General features: G+C 48.5%; 1 protein-coding gene across 11 annotated transcripts in view; it reads right to left on the bottom strand.

The window, feature by feature from the left end:
* LOC144126211 (parathyroid hormone/parathyroid hormone-related peptide receptor-like) overlaps positions 1–21,757 on the bottom strand; it is a 333,178-nt gene that overhangs the window by 100,356 nt on the left and 211,065 nt on the right. For 2 of the 11 annotated variants that reach the window (XM_077660247.1, XM_077660249.1), the window contains exon 2: positions 4,357–4,460. The exons of the other annotated variants lie outside the window; for them this stretch is intronic. In XM_077660247.1, coding sequence (XP_077516373.1) covers positions 4,357–4,429 — 73 coding nt within the window. In that variant the 5' untranslated portion in view covers positions 4,430–4,460. The remainder of the gene's footprint in view (positions 1–4,356; positions 4,461–21,757) is intronic. 11 annotated transcript variants of the gene reach the window in all.

Here is a 21,757-nt window from a genome sequence, read left to right as displayed (position 1 = left end):
TCTGGGAAAAAATATTTACCGGACGTTTACCCTTGTGGTAATGGTACTTTCAGCAACGGCTTGGGTGCTCTAAAATGCAGATTCAGAGCGTTTAGGATGTCTGCTGCGTTTGTGCTGCTGCATTTGCATTAGCGCCATGCTCTAGTGAATGCGCCGTGACGTCACCAGTGATGTCATTCTGCTACACCCAATCAGTAAATTTCATTCTGGCTAATCAGTGTGCTGCGTTATGGCGTCATGCGTAACGTCACTTCATTATGGCCAATAACGCTGAGTGCGTTTCACCTGGTATGTTGCAACGCCAACGTCACCACCGAAATCTGACCTCAGCAGCTGAGGCGCTGAAAAATTGCTCGAGTGCCGAGTGCCAAAGGAAATCGGCGTATAGTTTGTACACTGCGTCTCCCGGAAACGGGTATAGAATGCGGCGCATTTTTACGCAGGCGCCTCAGCGACATTCCTTACTGCCGTCATTACCAAGGGATATGAGGGGCGAACAGAGATGCAGACGCCTGACAAAGGCTCTGCGCTGACAGCAAGCCAGCGAAGTCACGGAAAATTGAGAAAGCAGTTGCTGTCACGCTGTTCTAAGTTTCGCACGAGGACTGAGTGGAGTTTCCTTTTTCCAGAGGTCAGGACAAGGTATCTGCTGAAAACAAATACAACACGAAAGAAAGCTAACACTTAAAACGTACTGTGCTCTAAGAAAAATTTAATCAAGCATGTTACAACCCGCTGTCAGCTTCGAAAATGAGGCTTAATGAAGCCTGGGGAATTTCTGGCTAGCAGGTTTCTGCAAGCGTTTCCCTCAATTAGAACACACGCGCCAATGAACAGAAAACGTTGCACGTTTCCTATTCAGTGACGACAACTAGACGGGACCTTCGCCTTTTGGCTCGCACGGTCCTCGGCGATAAAAGCTGAAATGCTCCATTCGGCGAGCTTCTAATGAAGGACCGGAAGGCGGACTATTGTTGCTGTGCGCAGGGTTATGGGACCTACAGGCGTCCTCGACAGGACAACGAGGATCCGGTAATAAGGCAATCTCAATGTATACCCGACGGGAGCGCGCTCTTCCCAGCGTGATGGTTCCTCATCGCAGTGAGAAAAAAAAACCAGAAGAGGTAAAGAAGAAAAGCGAATGTCACCAAACAACAAAGAACGAATCAAAGACATGGGCCGCTCTTCATTTTCTACGCACCGTGAAGACGCCTGCCTCTATCACGTTTTCTTTTTCTCGTCCCTGCTGCCGCGACGTCAACACATCATTTTCTCTGTTTTCTGTCCCCGGGAACGGTGCGCGCGCGCTCGCTCACATCATTGTGTGCCTCCGGGTCTTCCCCATCTCGCTTTGAGGAGGAGGATATCAGAGCGCGCGCTTTTCTTTGACGTGCGCCTGGTGCCGGCGTGTTGGTTCGTCGACGGGCCAGGAATTGTTTGCCGACGCCTTTCTGTTGACTCGGCCGCTCGATGACTGAGCCGCGCTGCATTTACCGCTACCCTTTCCAACCGACAACTGGGGAGGAGAGAATAGAGAGTCGGGAAGTGCTTGGGGACCGGAGCAATGATGTGACCCGAACACATGCCAGCCATGCACGGGCAGGGACCGTGCCTCGTTGATTGGAAACTTTGATCCCTCGCTCTCCGCTCCGGTGGTCGCCCCCAAACACTTGTCTCTGCAGCCCAACCGGCGATGTTGACTGAAAAAGGTCAGTCGTGCTCGAGGGGTCTCTTAAGGGATATATCTAAGGCTGTCGGTGTATTTTCACGACAGGCCACACGCCAAGATAAAGGCGTTTGTAACGTGCTTACTTATCGAGTAGTTGCAAGCAGCGAAGAATCGAGGGCAGGAAAGCAAACAGTGCGGAGCAGATTAAACGCGTCACGTCAGCATAAAGCAAATATCGTCTCGGAGGATTGGGAGGTTGCGTTCTCGAGTTCCGCTTTATATGGTAAAAAAAAAAACAAATAACTCGTCTGATCATCTGCTCTCTTTCTGCTTTTCGATACTTTTCTTTTATTTCGTGGCAAGGCACTAGTGAGCCACATTCGCGAGCCCGTTGACTAGAATAACACAGAGGGAGTGTTTAGTCGGTTGTGCAATACGCCGGCGTTTACGTACCACTGGTCAGTTGGAAGAGGAGGGGCCATAGTTACTAGAACAAAGCGCGCTATTGCTGCTGCTTTGGACATGAGACCATTCGGGCTGTTTTAACAGATTTAGCAGTTAGGCAATCTACAAGGGTACTAAATCGAAGTTAGCAGAGGGAACAAGGTCAACCTCACGCGAGAGCGAAACATTATAACAGTGGGTGAGTTAAGGACGGTAAGTTGTTGCGTTTGGGCAAACGGTCATTGCATAATCCGCGGATATATGAACACTGATGATTAGTAGTCTGGCTATATATGTGCATTGGTAAGCAAAGCGCGTTCTGTAACGGTTGTTACAGAAGGCATTCAGAGAAAATGCTTATATTTCCCAGGAACGGAACAGCGTAAATTCTTCAGGATGTTTGCTTTCGAGAGGGTACGAATACGGCTGGTGATGAGTGACCTCAAATTATGGCAACTGGAGGACACTTCCACCAAATTTGAAATTACAACTTAAGCAGCTGGTGCGTGGGACACTGACGGCGATGGAAGTGAGGCAATGCTTCAGACTTGGAAAACTACTGACCGTGCAGAGAGCCTTCTCTCGCTTTGTCAGTGTCGTTCTCTCTCAGGTTCAAATAGCTGATCAGTCAACTCATCAAACAGGTCGGAAGTTGTCTCCACGAAAGCTTTCATTTCGTTGAAGACTTCTCTTGTTGCAGCTCAAAGAGCGCCGCGCTTACACTTTAGCCTTCCAGGACGTTGCAGAGGTGGCCTGATCTAATGTTGTTTGTCGTCATCACTTGCGTATTTTCTATCGACTTATTTCATCGGCAGGCGTCTTAAAATATAGGCTGATTTCATGCTACCTGTGACACCTAATTGCAGACGGCTAAGGAAAGAGCGCTTGTCAGCACTGAAACGTTTTTTAACGTTTCTCGAGGGCGATAAAATGGGCTCGTCGTTGCAGTGTTGGCGTTCTAAAGGTGTTCCTCTTTGAGCATGGTCAGTGGTCGCAGCGTCTGATTGGCAAGAGACGAGGAGACAGAGTGACAGCTGACTTCGACGGCATTCTTACTTTCAATCATCTGTACCTCGGGAAGAAACCTGGTGAGCCTCTCACTTTGGGGTTGGGTCAGCTAGATGGCATTCCTTGCCGCGCCGGCAGTGCTATAAGAGCGCTTAGCGCTTTTTTGCGGCAAGATATCATATATCGAATATGTCTCATAGAGAAACAAAATTAGACGAAGCAAACTTCATGACATAGCCTGTCAGCCACACCCGACAATCCGACGGCAATTGGTAACATTGCACTGCGGAGTTTTAAACTCAAGAGTAAAAAACAAAAACCCTCCGAATGCGCATTCCACCAACAACGGCAGCCACGCTCCCGCACAGATGTGCACGGTCCTCGTTCACGAACCACTTGAGCCCGGTAGTGCTCAGGAATTAGAAATATCGTCACCAGACGAAAGAACAGGGCTCTCTGTAGTGTGCCCACTTTCTCGGTGTCACGGTGTATTAAACAGCTATAAAAAGCACAAACCTCTTCGAAGCTCTGTCTGTGGTTGCAAAACGCGATTCGGTGACCACCCGAGCGTCTCCGGTGTATTCAACGCTACTCTGCGCAGCCGACTTTCAACTTCAGGTGTCCCCTCGTAGAAAGGGTCCGCACGCCGCTGCCAATTCAATACTTTCCCACGGTTTAAGCCACTTCCGCGGTTCATCCTGGGGTAGCTATAGCTAGATGTCTCTCGATACGCTTTCGCCAGTAATTGCTTGAAAAAGACCGGCTGTCGCAGTATGACACTTATACCTATACGAACCTATAGAAGTTGTTAAAAGGGCCCGAAGTGTCTTACTTCTACTGCGGTACTGACAAAGTCGCGCTGAAAAGTGGTTTTTCTTTTCGTTGCAGAATGTGAGACTGAACAAACTAAGCACGCGCGTCGCACCTAAAGACGTATCGCTGTGGTGTGGGGGAGCGTGTGGGAGTGTGTTACAGTAACCTCCTAATGGGAGCGCAGAAGATGGTTAACAAGGTCAATCGCAACTTTCGTTTCGGCAAAAGAAGTGTACCATATACAGAAAACAATAATTTGAAGAAACTGTACAAGACCAGCAGTAAATTCGGACGGAAACGAGTGGACGACGTCTCCCCAGCCGTTTCGTCCCATGGTTTAAGACTGAGTGTTTTGCTCATTTTTTCGTCTCTTCGCTTGCGAACGTAAAAAAAAATGAAATAAGAAACCCGGCGACATTTACCACCGTTTTTGTGGAATGGTTGTTTCGTCAGGTCGCCTGGGAGGCAGTCATGGAGACGCAGCTGGCAGACCATTAGTCTCCGCTCGGTTGAGTCAGGGCGATGACTGTAAGGAACCAAGCGACCTTGTTTTTTCGCTGCCGGCGAAGAAGCGGAATGTTCTTTTGCGAAACTAGCAGTTTTTTTTTTTTGCAATTCCTATTACGTGTGGCCGACTCTACCATGGAGTTCTGGCGAAAGAGCCAGTGTGTGCTATGAAAACTATCAAAGTGAAAGTCCACTTCAGAGCATTTGGAAGAAGTTCGTTTGGTCTACATCCGCTGCTTCCACTTACTCAATAATGACAGTAAAATAAAAAAAAAACGTACCGTGCTGCTGGAAAACAAGACGAAACATGTCCTTACTTGTCCCCTTAAACAACTGTAACCACGCAGCGTGGGTCAGCTTAATTTTAATAAGTCAGGTCTTCAAAAATTGTGGAAGTTTCTTAGCGAATATAAGAAACCTATTCATGAATTTTTGCAGGAATATCCTCAAATCCTGAGACAACTGCATTACATTTCAATCGTCATTTCAGCAGTGTCTTTTCCACTTCCAAACCAGTCTTAAATACACCTTGCGATATTCCTGACGCTAACATTATTTCCTATGAGGGCATAGTTAACATGCTTGAAAGTTAAATCGTCCTCAGGACCGGCTAATATCAAGAACGCATTCCATCGACGCTACGCAGAGCAATTAGCAAGGTGACTGGAAATTAGCGACAGTAGCACCTGTGTGTAAAAAAAGGAAACCCCCCATCTTATTAGATTAGCGTCCTATTTCTTTGATATCATTGACCTGTAAAACCATCGAACACATTGTGAGTACTCACATCACCGGCTTCTTAAATCGGCGCATCTTCGTACCAGCATGGCTTCAGGAAAGGGCTATCGACCAATACGCAATTAAGAACAGTTGTTCACTTTCTCGCATCTGTACTGGATAGAGCTGGACAAATTCATGTTATATTTTCAGGAAGCGACCAGGCCATTGGGTGGAATGTGACTGGACCTGAACATCGGCCGCATATCGCAGCCAATGGCATCCAGTGGTCAGGTGTGGCCGCCTGCTGTTGACAGAGTGCTGCGATGCACCTCACCAGCGGCTGCACATCGCAGCCAATGGCAGCCAATGCCGAGGTCCGGTTGTCAAGCGGCGGGTATATCTGAGTGATCAATGACAGAGGATGAGATGAACGCGAAATTGATATTTGAAAATGGGCACCTTATAGAATACGGCTCAAGAGCTCTGTTTTTGGTAAAAATGACATACTTGACATCTCGCGACGCTAAACTGTCAATGTACCTCGATGGAGGCGAAATGCTAGCGGCCCGTGTACTGTGCGATGTCAGTGCACGTTAAAGAACCTCAGGTGGTCGAAACTTCCGGAGCCCTCCACTACGGAGTCCCTCATAGCCTGAGTCGCTTTGGGACGTTAAACCTCATAGAGCATCAATGTAGCTCAAGTAAGTATTCCCCTTTAGTGTCCCTTGATATCCCCCTCCACCACCTGCCTTATGGGCAACACACCAGCAGAGTTTAAGACAAGTCGAGAACGGATTCATCGATTTATGAAGCGGGACCATCTGTCCATACGGCGTCGAACGACGTTTTGCCAGAGGCTACTAGCCGAATATGAGGACAACCTGTTGAAGCTCCACCGTTTCGTCAACGCACGTCGCAGACACACGGGTACGATCTGTCACACATGGTAAAGACGGATCAGACCCCTGTCTGGTTCTATGTTTCACTGAGGTCCACTGTGAACTTCAAGGATGCTGAAATCGTCACCGTGCGCACGACAGGTGCCGAACGATAACGATGTACGGCGATGCCCTGCATCACTGCTGACTGTGGGAAACTTCTACCATACGTGGTGCTCAAGAGGAAGCCTCTCTGAAGAAGTTTTCCCAAATCATCGTGGCGCCCGTTCAAGACAAGGACTGGATGTCGTACGAACTGGTCCTTGACTGGTTAAAGACTGATCGGGTCAGGGCCAGACTTGCCGATGCGCGGACAAAGTTGGCTATAATTCCCGGCGGCATGACGAGGATGCTGCAGCCGCTTGACGTGTGCGTCAGCCGCCCATTCAAAGCCAAGTTTCGACGCCCCTACGCCGAGTGGAAAGCCGTGGGCAGCCATTCAGCGACACCGACTGATCGACGAAGGAGGGCATCTCTTTTAAAAGACTTCCGGTGGATTTTGAACGCGTGGCGTTCGTTATCGGCTGATATGGTTTCATGGAGATTTCAGGTGACTGGCATTTCTATCCCTATGGATGGCACAGAAGATGACAATCTCTGGCAAGAGCATGCCATCAGCTATTGCATTGCTCTGTGCAGATGTGGCAGCAACACTGCATTGTAATTACAGGTATTCTATGATGCATGAGGCTCTGGCTCAAGCAAAATGCAGAAGAAAGTGTGGTTCTTAGCCGAGTAAATACGGTGTATAAATTATATTTTTGCAAGAATTATTTTTGCATACGGTCGTTTGCCGATGAATGCTTTCGATGCAGGAAAATCAGAAACAATGGTGATATTGACCAGTTACCAAATGGTTAATCATGTATTTTTAATCGTGCTCAAAATAGAGAATGAAGCTGAATACTGAAAAGTGCGTTCGTGTTTTCTTTACTCGCGAAAGAAATAAGTTCCTCTATGAGTATGTCACCAGCAATAGCATAGTGACGCGAAACTTGCAGCGTAAATACTTGGGTGTGACATTCTCGGCTGACTGTTCATGGAATGCTCATGTTTATAGCGTGGTGAACAAGATCGCCAGAACCTTAAATCTCATCGAGCGAACTCTGAGTCATGGGCCTCCTCGCTTAAAATAAACGGCTTACTTAATGTTTCTTCGAACAGAGCTCGAATATGTCCATGACGTATCGGACCCTTGACAGATAACGGGAGAAAAAAACTTGAAAATATTCAGAAGAGGGCCCAAGATTTTTCCTATGTCGGTACTTAAGAAATGATAGGTGCCGCGACATGAAAAATGAAATAAAATAGGAAGCAAAATTCTGTCGTCTCGACGAAGGAGATTATGCATCAAACTCCAGTATTGAACATTTCACGAAAAAAACGGCATTAGTATTGAAACATGCTTACATAGGTCCCCTTATGTTTGTTCTCGCACCGACCATTGTTAAGATCTTCGGATACCGTACCGGAATTAACACGTATGCTTGTTCCTTTTTTGCTTGCTCCAAAAGGTAATCGAACTGCCTTTCAGGACAGCAAGTGCGCTGTATCAATGAAAATGTATATTTTTTTTCAACGCAATCCACAAAGAATGGCGCCTAATTACAAACGGATGAAAGGTGTCGGTACATAGGTGGCAGGTGTATAGAGGCTTCATGTGGACTCCGGCACCGCCTTCGTGGCCTCCTAATGAGATCGTATTAAAAGTGGTATTGGTGAAAAGAAAATAGAAGGACGCATTAATTGTGCCAATTCTTTGTGGACACCTCAGACGCGCCGTGAGGGAAGGGATGAAGGAGTGAATGAAAGAAGGAAGACGAGAAGCGCCGTAATGAATGACTCCGCAATAATTTCGACCTTCCGGGGCTCATTATCGTGCACTGGCATCGCATAGCGGACGTCAGCGATTTGCGTTTCGCCTCCATCGCAATGCGGCTGCCGCGGTCGGGATTAAATTCGCGTCCTAGCTGATATTAGTAACGGTGACAGCAAGTCTCGCCTGGAAGCAGCCAGCACGCCTGTTTCTCCTGGGTGGTTCCGAACCGTTGCTCCTAGGCCTGCCGCCATGGACCACACGGAGAGGGCCCGATGGTCACCTGGCTCCAATCACCGTGCTTTGCCGCATCGGAGTGCGACCGTCTTCGACCCAAAAGAACAACGGGCTAAAGTTCGAGCACAACAGGGCCCAATTCCAGTCGCCCCCTCACGTGCCGCGCGCCGCCGCCGCGAGGAGGCGGGCGGTATCATCCCCAACTCCCGCGACCATCTCTGGAGGCGTTTCCGGCCATTCCCCTCCGGCCTGCCTGCCTCGCGCGTTGGGGGTTATAAAACACAGGTGCCGGCAACACATGTCGACCACCAGCTGGTTATGGAACGACACGTGTTGGCTTATATCAGCCTACGCTACTGCAACGGCCTCCTGCTCGCCCTCAGGCTCAACACCTGATAGTGGGGTGTGTCCATAAGTTCGGGGGTGTCAAATTGTGCACCAGAAGTGAGCGTGACAGACCACCCCCTCCTCGGAGAGGCCGTCCTCCACCTAGGAATTTAAGCAATGCGAGCCCTATAAAACTCGGCAACGAGCGCGGCCAGGAGGCTATCACATTTGATATTTACGCTCGTACAAAATGTAAATAAACGCAGTCGTCTTCTTTCGGCATCAACGAACTCCTTCACTCGACGGAACTCCTGTGCCAGTCGGAACGGGCGTCGAGTTGACCGTCATACTATCAGGTCGCGACCCTGAACTCTTCCTTCAACGCCGAGAAGATGGTGCAGTATCCTACGCTGCCTTCAGCGTACGGTGCACACTCACGCTCTGTGCCCGCAGTTTACGGTTACGACATATTACGATGCGCTGAGCCTGGAGTAAGCACTCATGCAGCCGTCGGCACGGAAACCAACAAATAACTGGCCAATGAGGGTATTTTAGGGACTTATCGAATGGACCGCATCAAGCTACAGGCACAGTACCAATCACCGGGCTCTGCCCCCTCAGGACCGTTAGAGCTGCTAACGGTAGATTCTGTTTGGCGTCTCCAAACAGATGAAAACCCTAGAGGCTATAGCACGATGAATACCGCTTTCTCTCTCCGCCAACGCAGCATGCTTGGGCGCACTGGCCAGCGTGTACACGGGGCGCTGAAGAAGTGAGGTCGACCGGTCGAATCTAACACTGCGGACCGCAAGACAATGGAAGAGGAGTGGGTCCGACAAAAAGAAGCGCAAAGCAGCAAACGGGAAAAGCGACCCACGGCCGATGCCAGACGGAGCAGAGCGGGTAATCATAGACGCCTCCGGCCGAGCACACGCCGCAAACACACAAACGCAAACAGGCGGCCAGGAAAGCGCAAAGAGGTGGACCTCGCTGTCGCAAGGCGGGTGGCGTCCGCACGGATGGTTCTGTCACGCGCAAAAGGCCTCGCCGATGAGGCCGCGGGAAACAGAGCCGTCACGGAGCCGTCTGCGCGGGATAGCCGGGGGAAAATGGAGCAGCCAGGGTCATTTGTCACGCATCCGTGGCACCGCTAGCTAGCAGAGAACTTCCACTCCGTCGGCTCCCTTCCCGGACTCGACGGGGCGCGATGCTAGCGCGGCCCGGAGGCTGTGAACCCCGTGGCACGATCCACGGCCCCCGGACGCCTCCAGTGATGTGCTCATTGAGGTCGCCGTGGTGTGGTGTCCTAACTGGCATAATATAACTATAATTGGTTTTTTTGGGGAAAGGAAATAGCGCAGTATCTGTCTCATATATCGTTGGACACCTGAACCGCACCGTAAGGGAAGGGATAAAGGAGGGAGTGAAAGAAGGAAGGAAGAAAGAGGTGCCGTAGTGGAGGGCTCCGGAATAATTTCGACCACCTGGGGATCTTTAACGTGCGCTGACATCGCACAGCACACGGGCGCCTTAGCGTTTTTCCTCCATAAAAACGCAGCCTCCGCGGTCGGGTTCGAGCCCGGGAGCTCCGGATCAGTAGTCGAGCGCCCTAACCACTGAGCCACCGCGGCGGGGCCTAACTGGCATCCGTAGGAGTCGTTTCGAGTGAAGCTGTGGTGGCCCCAAAGTTGCATTAATGTTGCAACGTCCATCATACCAAACAGGCAATCGGTTATAAGATCGTACTTGGACATAAGACGGAACGCATTTCTTTTAAAGCGAAGAGCTTCACTACGCTAGGCAAAGCAGTCGTCGCGTAGGCCCGAAAATGACCTTGAACGACCTTCAGGCCAACCACGTTAGCCATGTATGACCATATATGGTACAGTTATGGTGTCGAACCCTTGACTTCTGACCTTGTCCCATGACCTTGAGTTCATCTTTGACCTCTGACCTTTGACTTTTGACATTGGGTGACCTTTGGGTTGACCTTTGACGTTAAGAACATCCCGTGGGGTGATGTGAAGCCACGTGATGACATGCGTTGGGGGTGTCGAAGACTATGGGATACCACGTCATAGCCACGTGGTCGTGTGGGTATATATAAAACGGCTGTCGCGAGCAGACTTCCGTTCGTGGCCAGCTCGACCACAGCAGACTTGGCGGCCCTCCACCTGGCTGCCGACATCCTGGAGTCCCACCCCGCGCTGCAGACTGTGGCCATTCTGAGCGACTCCAGGGTGGCCCTTCAGCTTCTGCAAGAGCCACGGAGCCGGCTGCCCGTCGTACGCAAGCTGGCCGCCAGACTGAACAACATCTGTTCCCGTGGCTCCTCACTCTCCCTGGCCTGGATCCCCAGCCACGTCGGAGTCCCAGGCAATGAGGAAGCAGATGCCCTGGCGAAGGCTGCCCACGGAAGCCGTACCACGTGCTCTACTGCTGTGGTGCCCCTGGATGTTGCCAGAACCATCACGGAGCGGCAGCTACTAATGGAGCACCCCGAACCCAGGGTTACCCAAGGGACACCCCCTCAACGCCTGCCAGATAAAGGGCTCACCAGACGGCAGAGGTCTCTCCTCCTCCGGCTCCACATCGGATGCTCTTCGACCGAGGCTAGGCTCCATCGCAAGGGTTTGGCCCTCAAGGTGGACTGCTCTCGCTGCGGCCATACGGAGGAGACCACCGGTCACCTCCTGCTCGATTGCCCTGCCTTGGCTATCCACCAGGCAAAGCTGGCTGCCTGCTACAGGGGCCTGAGCCTTCCATCTGACTCGGCCAGTGTCCTCCTCTTCCCCACCGGTCCCAACGCTTCCAAGGCGCTCCGGTCTCTCCTCCCTTCCTGGAGGAGACGGGCCTGGACGGCTATTGCTAGCCCAAGGCAGCTGACTGACTCTCTGATACGACTGCATCTCCCGCATCATTATACTCCCCCTTTCCCTCTTTCCTCTGAAACTCTACCTATCCTTCTCCTCTCTATCTGCACGCCGGCAGTGGTGGTGGTGTGTTAACAACAGTCACAGGCCCGTGCACTTTCCTTTCCTCTTCCCCTTTCAACCACCTACTACTACTACTACGTGTAGCGGAGCTGCCATGGATGAGCCTCAGACGCTTAGCAAGTGTCCTTGCTTTTCGCTGAATTCCAGGGTCAGCCAAGTTAAGCCACTGCCAATTTTTTCGCCTTCTACTCCTCAGGGCACGATATAGGGAGCAGTTACTCAGGATGTAGGCTTGCTGTTCGCACAGACTGAGTGTGAGCAGCCGTGCTAACCTCAGTATGGAAAGCAAAAACCACGCTTATATTAATACGCAAAACTGATTCAGCCGTGCAATTTTAACGCTTCAAAACGCAGTGTAAAACTGATTTCGCTGCTGCAGTACACGCACTCAGCACGCTTGGTAACATTAAGGACGGCCAGTGCACTACAAAGTGTGAAAAAAGGGTCAGTTTAACACGAGGCGTAATCGGTAGCGGCGATAGCGATAGCGGCGGCGCGAACAGATCAGCTTCGCTGGCCACTGCACGAGAGCACATAGGCTACCGCCGCAGCCGATCCCGCTTCGTGTTAAACTGCAACTTCTTCTTCTTCTTCTTCTTCTTCTTCTTCTTCTTCTTCTTCTTCTTCTTCTTCTTCTTCTTCTTCTTCTTCTTCTTCTTCTTCTTCTTCTTCTTCTTCTTCTTCTTCTTCTTCTTCTTCTTCTTCTTCTTCTTCTTCTTCTTCTTCTTCTTCTTCTTCTTCTTCTTCTTCTTCTTCTTCTTCTTCTTCTTCTTCTTCTTCTTCTTCTGCTCCTCCTCCTCCTTAGTAGGCATGGCACATACCCACGCAGGGGGATTGGCCAAGGTTCAGTAGATAATCCCAATGAGGTATTTTCGCGGGGAAATATAGGCGTGTGAAGACTAAATCAATATAAAAATCGGAACAGTCAAATGAATTAAAGAAATATTAATTACCAGGAATAGAATCGAGCATTTTTGGACATGCGACAAAATTTTGTATACAGCTAACAAGGTAATGGATCAGTTGCACTTATGTAATCATGAAGGTAGCCGCAGACACTGCTTAACGGGAATGTCTTTGCGCTCGCACCGAACGAAAGAATAACTGAAAGGGACAGTGGGAGTCCTAACCTCGAAAGAGAGACCTCCAAATACTGTTTTCTCTGAACTGCGAACCGCCGGCAAGAGAGGAGAAAATGATCTATTGTTTCAACTTGCCCACATGATACACAAATGTTTGTCGCAGCGAACCCACATCTGCATAAGTACAAATTTAAGTGAGGGGTTCTGCATCGCAGAAGCGTCATTGACACCTCACAGAGCCTTGGTTTACACCACCTGATATTCCATGGGAACTTTAAGTGGCTAAAATCCACGGTATTAAGCAATGAATCACTCAGGTTGGCTGAAATATGTTGGAAGCGCTGGAAACGTGAAGTTTGTAACAGAATGAGGTGAGGGACGGGATAGACTACAGGAGAGCTGAGAGCTGACCTTGCCAATAAATCAGCCATCTCGTTAAAATAGACGCCCGAATGCCCAGGAACCCAGACAAAGCGGATCTCACGCACTGTGCGCGGAACAAAAAACCTAAGCGAACGATTCAATAAAGATTTCCCCGAATTTTGTAGAGAGACTAGAACTGAAAGGCAGTCTGCAAGAATAAGAACCGGTGCTACATGCCTAGGAAGTTTGATAAGAGCCAAACCAATGGCCAGAAACTGCGAAGAATATAGGAGTATAATCTGGGATACGAACGGAATAGCTCCAAGACAGCTATTATTATTAATATATCCCAACCACCGCCTTCTCACAGCTGCCGGAGGCCTCAGTGGAGATAACAGTATGAAGAGTAAAATTCTGTAGGTGTTCAGAAAGGAGACCATTTAGGATATTTGCGGGCATATGTTTCGCATGGGTTCGGGAAAATATGGTCATAACAGAAGACGGGGTCAGCCTGCGTATCTGCAACATGTTGCAAGGAGATCAAATCACTCATCTTTAAGCAGCGCGAAACACAGGACAAGAGGAAGAAACACGAGACGACACGAGCGCTATTCTAACAACTGAACTTTTTATTTTAGAAGGGTTAGTTATAAAGGCACCAAAAACAAGAACCGAAAAAACGCACAAAACCCAGAACATAAAATCGCGATAGCCCGTAAAACCGTACGTGCACGCAGCGGGAGTTTAATCACCTCACTTTAACCAAGCACACCAGCAATCTTAACACATGACATGCACCCAGCTATCACCCTGTCGCCACACATTCCCCGAGAGCGTGAATCTCTTTTTCCACAAGATTGATAGAAGGCGAAGTGACACAAGATTCAGACTCCTGCCTTATCAGAAATGCTTAACTAACTCCCTGCAGGTCCGGTCTGGGTGACTAAACAAGATATTTGTCCTGTCCAAATGGGGAAGCAATCTTTACATATCCGGCAGTGCACAGCAAGGTTCGACGAAACTGCCCCTTTTACTGACCTTCAATGTTCAAACAGTCGCTCGTTAATACAGCGGCCTGTCTGTCCTATGTACGTCTTGCTGCAGGAAAGCGGGATAGAATAAACCACTCCAGTATCGCAGTCGACGAGCGGTTTTTTATGTGTAACTGTACGTATGATCCTCCCTCGGTCATCCCGGCCCTCAAGCTTCTTTCTTGCTGCACTGCAGACTCTGCTCAGCTTATTCTTAGCTGTGAAAACTACTTTTACCCCGTATCTTGCCCCTACCTTCTTCAACCGGTGTGACAATCCATGTAGATACGGAATCCCGACTATTCTTGTTAGCGCACCGTCTTTTTCTTTTTCTTTTGCGAGACTATCGCCGCTAGTCAATATCCTTTCCGATATTTGAGCCAGAGCTACATCTGGAAAACCAGCGTCCCTAAGCCTCTGAACCTGACCCTGGAAGCTAGTCTCAACCCTGTTGGAGCACGATTTACGCAATGAAGCCTTGAGACACAAAGTCGCTATCCCCGCCTTGACTAATTTTGAGTGCTCTGAATTGTAACTTAGGAGCGGCTTAGCTGTTTTAGGGTTATATTCCCAACACGTTCCTGTTTCCTGGCTGATGACTTTTAAGTCAAGGAACCGAATAGAACCCGAGTCTGGTAATTCAAACGTGAAACCCAGACCCTGGCTCCTCTCTTTGAAAATCTTAATGACGTTGGTAACACTCCTGGGGGACCCATGGCTCAAAAACACTAAAAAATCTTCTACATAGCGAAACACTTTCACAGCTAAGTCTTTAAGATCTTCTTCCAGTCTCATGTCCATCCTGCTGAGGAAAATGTCACTCAAAACCAGAGCGACTCGAGACCCAATACACACACCAGACCGTTGGACGAAAACTTTTTCACCCCATCCAACGAAGATCGAACGTAAGTAAAAGGACAAAAGTTCAAGAAAACTTTCCACGGAAGTGCCACAGTTGGCAATTAAGCCCGTTTCGTCGTTATCGTTGACAATGCAGTCATTGACGTTCTTCAACAGCTGAGCGTGGGGTAGGGAGTAAAATAGATTCTCCACATCCATGCTAAAGGAATAATGTTTCTTGTCTTCCATCCTCGACATGAAATCAACTACCTCAGTAAAATTTTTCACCAGAAAAGGATCGGACAGCTTAAGGGAGCCTAAATATCGCTGCAAATAGCCTGAAACAGCATGCTGCCAAGTGTCACGTTCCGATACTACTGCCCTAAAAGGGACATCGGGTTTGTGGGTCTTAATTGGCCGTAAAAAAGAGGTCCAACATCGTACCTATTGTGTTGTTGACGGTGGCATATAATCTATCCAGACTCATTCCTTGTAACATACTCAAGGCTTGCTTCTAGACGGCAGCAGGCCTCAACTCCACTTGCATGAAATTCTTTTTCACAGCTTCCTCTGCCTTCTTGGTGAACACATTCTCTGGTGCGAGAACAAAGAATCCCTCTTTGTCCGAAAGGAGAGGCCTCAAGCCTTCAGCTGCCAAATAGTTGATCAATCCCTTCATACGTCTTGACGCCTTTTTGCCCTTGTAGTTGCAGACGACTTCTGAGCACTCACTGACACACCTCTGTTTGTCTCCTTCGGGTACGCCCTGAGACACCGTCCGCGCGAGCGCTACCTTCTCGAGAGGTCGTAAGGCTGGCTCAAAGCAGAACTTGGGACCAAGCTCTAGAGTGCGTCGGTGACGATCTTCAAGCTCCCCATTGCCAAGAAGAAAAACCCTTCCTCTCGTTGCTGAAGCTTTCTTCCTAGTGGGTAACGTAGGCCCCACGGTATTCCAGCACTAAAGGACGGACACATACTGTGCTATCGCGGGTTAAAGGATAGACGAGAACTAGGTGTGGGTTTCCTCATTAATAAGGATATAGCTGGTAACGTAGATGAGTTCTACAGTATTAACGAGAGGGTAGCAGCTATAGTAATTAGGCTGAATAGGAGGTACAAGCTGAAAGTGGTGCAGGCCTACGCACCCACATCCAGCCATGATGACCAGACCGTTGAAAGCTTCTATGAGGACGTAGAATCAGCAATGAATAAAGTAAAATCGCAGTACACTGTACTGATGGGCGACTTCAATGCGAAGGTGGGCAAGAAGCAGGCTGACGACCACGCAGTAGGTGACTATGAGATAGGCTCTAGAAATAGCAGGGGAGAGTTATTGGTCGAATTCGCGGATAGAAATAATTTACGGATCATGAATACCTTCTTCCGCAAACGAGAAAACAGGAAGTGGACCTGGAAGAGCCCCAATGGTGAGATTAAAAATGAAATCGACTTCATACTATGCGCTAAACCTGGCATCATTCAGGATGTGGCCGTCCTCGGAAGGGTGCGTTGCAGCGACCATATAATGGTAAGGTCTAGAATTAGCTTAGACTTGAAGAGGGAACAGAAGAAGCTAGCGAAGAAGAAGAACATTAACGAGTTAGCCGTAAGAGGGAAAGCACAGAAGTTTAGGATAGCGCTGCAAAACAGATACTCGGCTTTAACTGAGGAAGATGATCTTGATGTTCATTCAATGCACGATAACCTGACATCAATAATTACGGAGTGCGCAGTAGAAGTAGGCGGTAGGACAGTTCGAAAAGATACCGGGAAGCTATCTCAGGTGACGAAAGATCTGATTAAGAAGCGCCAAAACATGAAGGCATCTAACACTACCGATAGAATAGAACTAACGGAGCTATCAAAGTTAATAAATAAGCGCAAGGTAGCCGACATAAGGAAGTTTAATATGGAGAGAATCGAGCATGCTATAAAGAACGGAGGTAGCCTAAAAACAGTGAAGAGGAAACTAGGCATAGGTAAAAACCAGATGTATGCATTAAGAGACAAGCAGGGCAATGTCATTAGCAATATGGATAAGATAGTTAAAGTAGCCGAAGAGTTCTACACAGACCTGTACAGTAGCCAATGTAATCGGAGCGCTAATGAGAGCAGCAGTGCACAGCAATGCGTCATCCCGCCAGTAACGAAAGATGAAGTAAAGAAAGCCTTAGAAGCAATGAAAAGGGGAAAAGCAGCTGGGGAGGATCAGGTAACAGCAGATCTGTTGAAGGATGGAGGGGACATCGTGCTAGAAAAACTAGCCACCCTGTATACGCAATGCCTTATGACCTCGACTGTACCAGAAGCTTGGAAGAATGCAAACATTATCTTAATTCATAAGAAGGGAGACGCCAAGGACTTGAAAAATTACAGGCCGATCAGCTTACTATCCGTTGCCTACAAAGTATTTACTAAGGTAATCGCTAATAGAGTCAGGGCAACGTTAGACTTTAATCAACCAAATGATCAGGCAGGCTTTCGTAAAGGATATTCCACAATAGATCATATTCACACTATCAATCAGGTGATAGAGAAATGCGCAGAATATAACCAACCTCTATATATAGCTTTCATTGATTACGAGAAAGCATTCGACTCAGTGGAAACCTCAGCAGTCATACAGGCATTGCGTAATCAGGGGGTAGAAGAGCCTTATGTCAAAATACTGGAATATATATATAGCAACTGCACAGCTACTATAGTCCTCCATAAAGTCAGCAATAAAATTCCAATAAGGAAGGGTGTCAGGCAAGGAGACACGATCTCGCCAATGCTGTTCACCGCATGTTTGCAGGAGGTTTTTCGAGGCCTGAATTGGGAACAGTTGGGAATAAGAATAAATGGAGAATACCTAAATAATCTGCGATTTGCTGATGACATTGCCTTGCTGAGTCACTCAGGAGGTGAACTGCAAATCATGATCAACGAGTTACACAGGCAGAGCAGATCGATGGGTCTAAAAATTAACATGCAGAAAACCAAGGTAATGTTCAACAGCCTAGCAAGGGAACAACAGTTCACAGTTGGCAGGGAGAGCCTAGAAATTGTCCCGGAATACGTCTACTTAGGGCAGGTAGTGACAGCTGATCCGGATCATGAGAGGGAAATAACTAGAAGGATAAGAATGGGGTGGAGCGCATATGGCAAATTCTCGCAGATCATGAGTGGCAGTTTACCAATTTCCCTCAAGAGGAAAGTGTACAACAGCATAATCTTACCGGTACTCACCTACGGGGCAGAAACGTGGAGGCTAACGAAAAGAGTTCAGCTTAAGTTAAGGACAACGCAGCGAGCCATGGAAAGAAAAATGATAGGTGTAACGTTAAGAGATCGGAAGCGGGCAGAGTGGATGAGGGAACAAACACGGGTTAATGACATCCTAGTCGAAATCAAGAGAAAGAAATGGGCTTGGGCAGGGCATGTAATGGGAAGGCAGGATAACCGCTGGTCTTTAAGGGTAACGGAGTGGGTTCCAAGAGAAAGTAAGCGTAGCAGGGGGCGGCAGAAGGTTAGGTGGGCGGATGAGATTAAGAAGTTTGCAGGCAAAGGGTGGATGCAGCTGGCAAAGGATAGGGTTAATTGGAGAGACATGGGAGAGGCCTTTGCCCTGCAGTGGGTGTAGTAAGGCTGATGATGATGATGATGATGATGACGTGAGAGACACTGCCAGGTGCGCTGTTGGCAGGCAGGGCTTGGGACGCGTCAGGAGGCGACATGAAGTCACTCTTACTAGCAGCACAATTTAGGAGCGATGCAGGCGTCGGCGCCGAAACAGATGATTGAGAAGGCAGAGACAGTCCTGCAACAAGTTGAGATAAAGCCTCGGTGAAGTTGCACAGCATTCGCTCGACCACCAGAGAAAGAGCCTGTTCTACTGAGGACACTATCGAAGTAGTCAAACTTGACTCTATATCTGCAACAGAGCTTCGCGCACGGCTTGCATATGTATTATTCTTCCGATCCAGAATTGCATACGCATCTGCTGTCGAGCATCGCTTCGCTTGAATTATATCTAGGAGGCTTTGTTCGTCAGCTCTCTTCGAGCAGTTGGCATCATCAGCTGAGTGGTTACACTTGCAGAGGCAACACTGGGGCTGATCAGAGGAGCAGCTGTCATCCGAATGCCCTTCTCCACAAACACGGCAGCGGGACGCCGATTTACGCGCTTTACCACTGTGACCGAAACGCCAACAGTTGGTGCATTGAAGTGGACGGGGTTCCAGAGGATCCACACGATACACTATTGGCCAGACTTTGAGCACTGACGGACAGGAGGAGCCAGCAAAAGTAGTTATAACTGATTCTGTCGCTACACGCACACCATTTAATTTTCTACTGCACCGGTAGACAGAAAGAACCCCCACTGAAACTCCTCCAGTATTTCCTGTGGGGAAGATGCTGGGTCCACTCCACGAACAATACCTTTGGAGCATGCGAGCTGTTCAAGGATGAATGCTTTCACCGCTAATGACTGAAAAATTTTGCACTGGAGCAGGTCTATGACGCAAGCAATGTCAGAGGACTTGCTTCTACGGCCGAACGGTCGCACCTCAGAGATCTGGAGGTAGTGAGAGACCTTAGCTCCCCCTGAAGAACCTTGGAGGTTTTCATCTTGATCATTCCCTCGCCGATCGGTACGAGCGCCACAGGAATATCGTCAGTTCCATTTTTCCGAAAAAGGTCCAGCGGCAAGCTTTGGGTGGGCAGGCTGGCAAACCAGGCTGCCGACCCTCCGCCTGGGGAGGTCAGCGACATGCCTGAGCCAAACGCTCCCTCAAGTGCACATTAACCGCGCCTACAGACTTAACCTTAGACCTGGCCAAATCCCCCACGCAGAACGGCCTCACCAGAGATGAGCACGCAGACACCATTAGGAAACCACAGGTACCACAGGAAACAGCCGTTCAGAACCGTCCAGGTGGCAATCCCGCTGCTCGTCCTTCTGCCAAGATCAAGGATTTCGCGCTGTGCATTGCACATCGTCGTCTTCATCAACTTGCATCCGCGGCGCGTATAGAGCAGATCAGCTTGATCTCGATCAGCACTTAACCCGAGTTTAATACAGTCGCCAGACGTGCCGACGACCCAGCAAAGCAAAACAATGAGCCAACAAGGCGAAACATACGTGGGCCGGCAAAAACCAAATATAAAATACAAAAGATGCTGCGATACACTAATTAGTGGGTTTACGACGTTGTACACATATGCCCTACCACCTGTCAAGTAAACACAGTGATTTCATTGGTTACTGCTGTATTTTTTTGCACTGATCTTAGGTATTGTCATGCCATTTTGGTTTTCTTTCCTCGCAATTTATTCTGATGAGTTTTTTTTTTTTACATGTAACCTGAGTGTTCTGTCTATTTTCATTTTGCCACTGTACTAATTTGATGTTCCGTAATTTTTAATGTGCGTTTATGCCTGTGTGTATGTCTGCACGGTTCCGCTGCCTGTCGGGCTCTGTTACTCAAGCCCTATGAGGCTTTGGCAGGCCGGATTTTTGTACATTTTTAAAAATATTTGGCGCAATAAAGTGTAAAGTATATGCTTTCGCACGTCTACTCGTTGTAACTGCGTTAAAACCATACCACTTTTATGCGCCGTATCCTCCGCGCTGAATGAAAAACAACTGGTCCAACTTTCGATTCCATTGCGTGACACGTTGGCGAGTGGTTCGGCTGTCGTTAGTATGCACAGTCGTCGACAGAATGTAGACCATGCCTCGGCTGTTAAATTCTGCTGGCTCGTTACCTGACAAGAATTAATGGGTGTTTGATACCTAGGCACCAGGAAAGCTAAACAATTAGAAAAAAAAATCGATTTTTTTTGTTGCAGTTATGAAGGCACATTCTTTTGTGCAACTTTTCCAGTATTGCGTTTCTTCCTGCGCAATATATTCCCCTTTAAGGAATGCCTTCAAAAAGCAGACGGCGAGCGGCCAGGCCCCCCTTTTTTTTCACGGAGGAAATGTTTTACCCGCCTTTCGACGCCCCATTCTATCGCCTAAAGAGAAAGTGTCATATTTTGCATCAGTCGTGCAGCTCTCAGCCTCCACGTTAGGCTCCTAGGCCTCCAGTCGGATCATCTGGGACAAAGCTAAGAAAATAAGCCTCTCCAGTGCTGGCACTAAGGGTGTCAGTATTAGATGCTATCATAACATAAAACGACACCAACATAGCAAGATGGTTTATGGGGGTTTAACGTACCAAAGCGACTCAGGCTAAGAAAGACGTCGTAGTGAAGAGCTCCGGAAATTTCGACCACTTGGGGTTTTTTAACGTGCACTGACATCGCTCAGTAAACGGGCCTCTAGAACTTCGCCTCCATCGAAATTCGACCGCCGCGGCCGGGATCGAAACCGCGTCTTTCGGGTCAGCAGCCGAGCGCCGTAAGCACTGAGCCACCGCGGCGGGTCCAATATAGCAAGAGCCGAGGTTCTAGAGGCCTTCGGGTTAACCTGAGGCCGTAACACCCTCCGCCAGCTGTGAGAAGTCGACCGGCGCCGATTTACTTCGCCCACCAAGCAGCACAGCAAGTCAATAAACAAGTCCAGCAAGTTAAACGGCGGGTAAAATAACGCAGAAATGAGTTGGTTTATGACTATGAAGTTGGGGACTAGAAAACAAATCGGCCAGTGAACGTTAGCAGAGAGAAAAACTTTGCAGTCAAGCATATTTCCAGTTTATAATCATTTATCTCAAAGCAAGATTTCTTTTTGTTACAATGTAACCTTTATTTTCAAAACGAAACGAGACAGAGCGTCAATTCTTTTCCTGTGCGTTATATGCTCATGTGGGAATGTACTGAACCAAAATTAAGCATGTGCAATAAACTGTTCTGACCTTACAGAAAGGAACAACAGCAAAGGTAGTTATAAATTTAGTTCCGGAGAGAAAAAATCATTAAAAATCGCCGTCATGGTATGATAAGAAGTTTTATTCCGCAGAAGAAGCAGAAATCACT

The sequence above is a fragment of the Amblyomma americanum genome, chromosome 3 (assembly GCF_052857255.1).
Source record: "Amblyomma americanum isolate KBUSLIRL-KWMA chromosome 3, ASM5285725v1, whole genome shotgun sequence".
Taxonomy (NCBI): Eukaryota; Metazoa; Arthropoda; class Arachnida; order Ixodida; family Ixodidae; genus Amblyomma; species Amblyomma americanum.
This window is presented reverse-complemented; position numbering and strand designations above follow the sequence as displayed.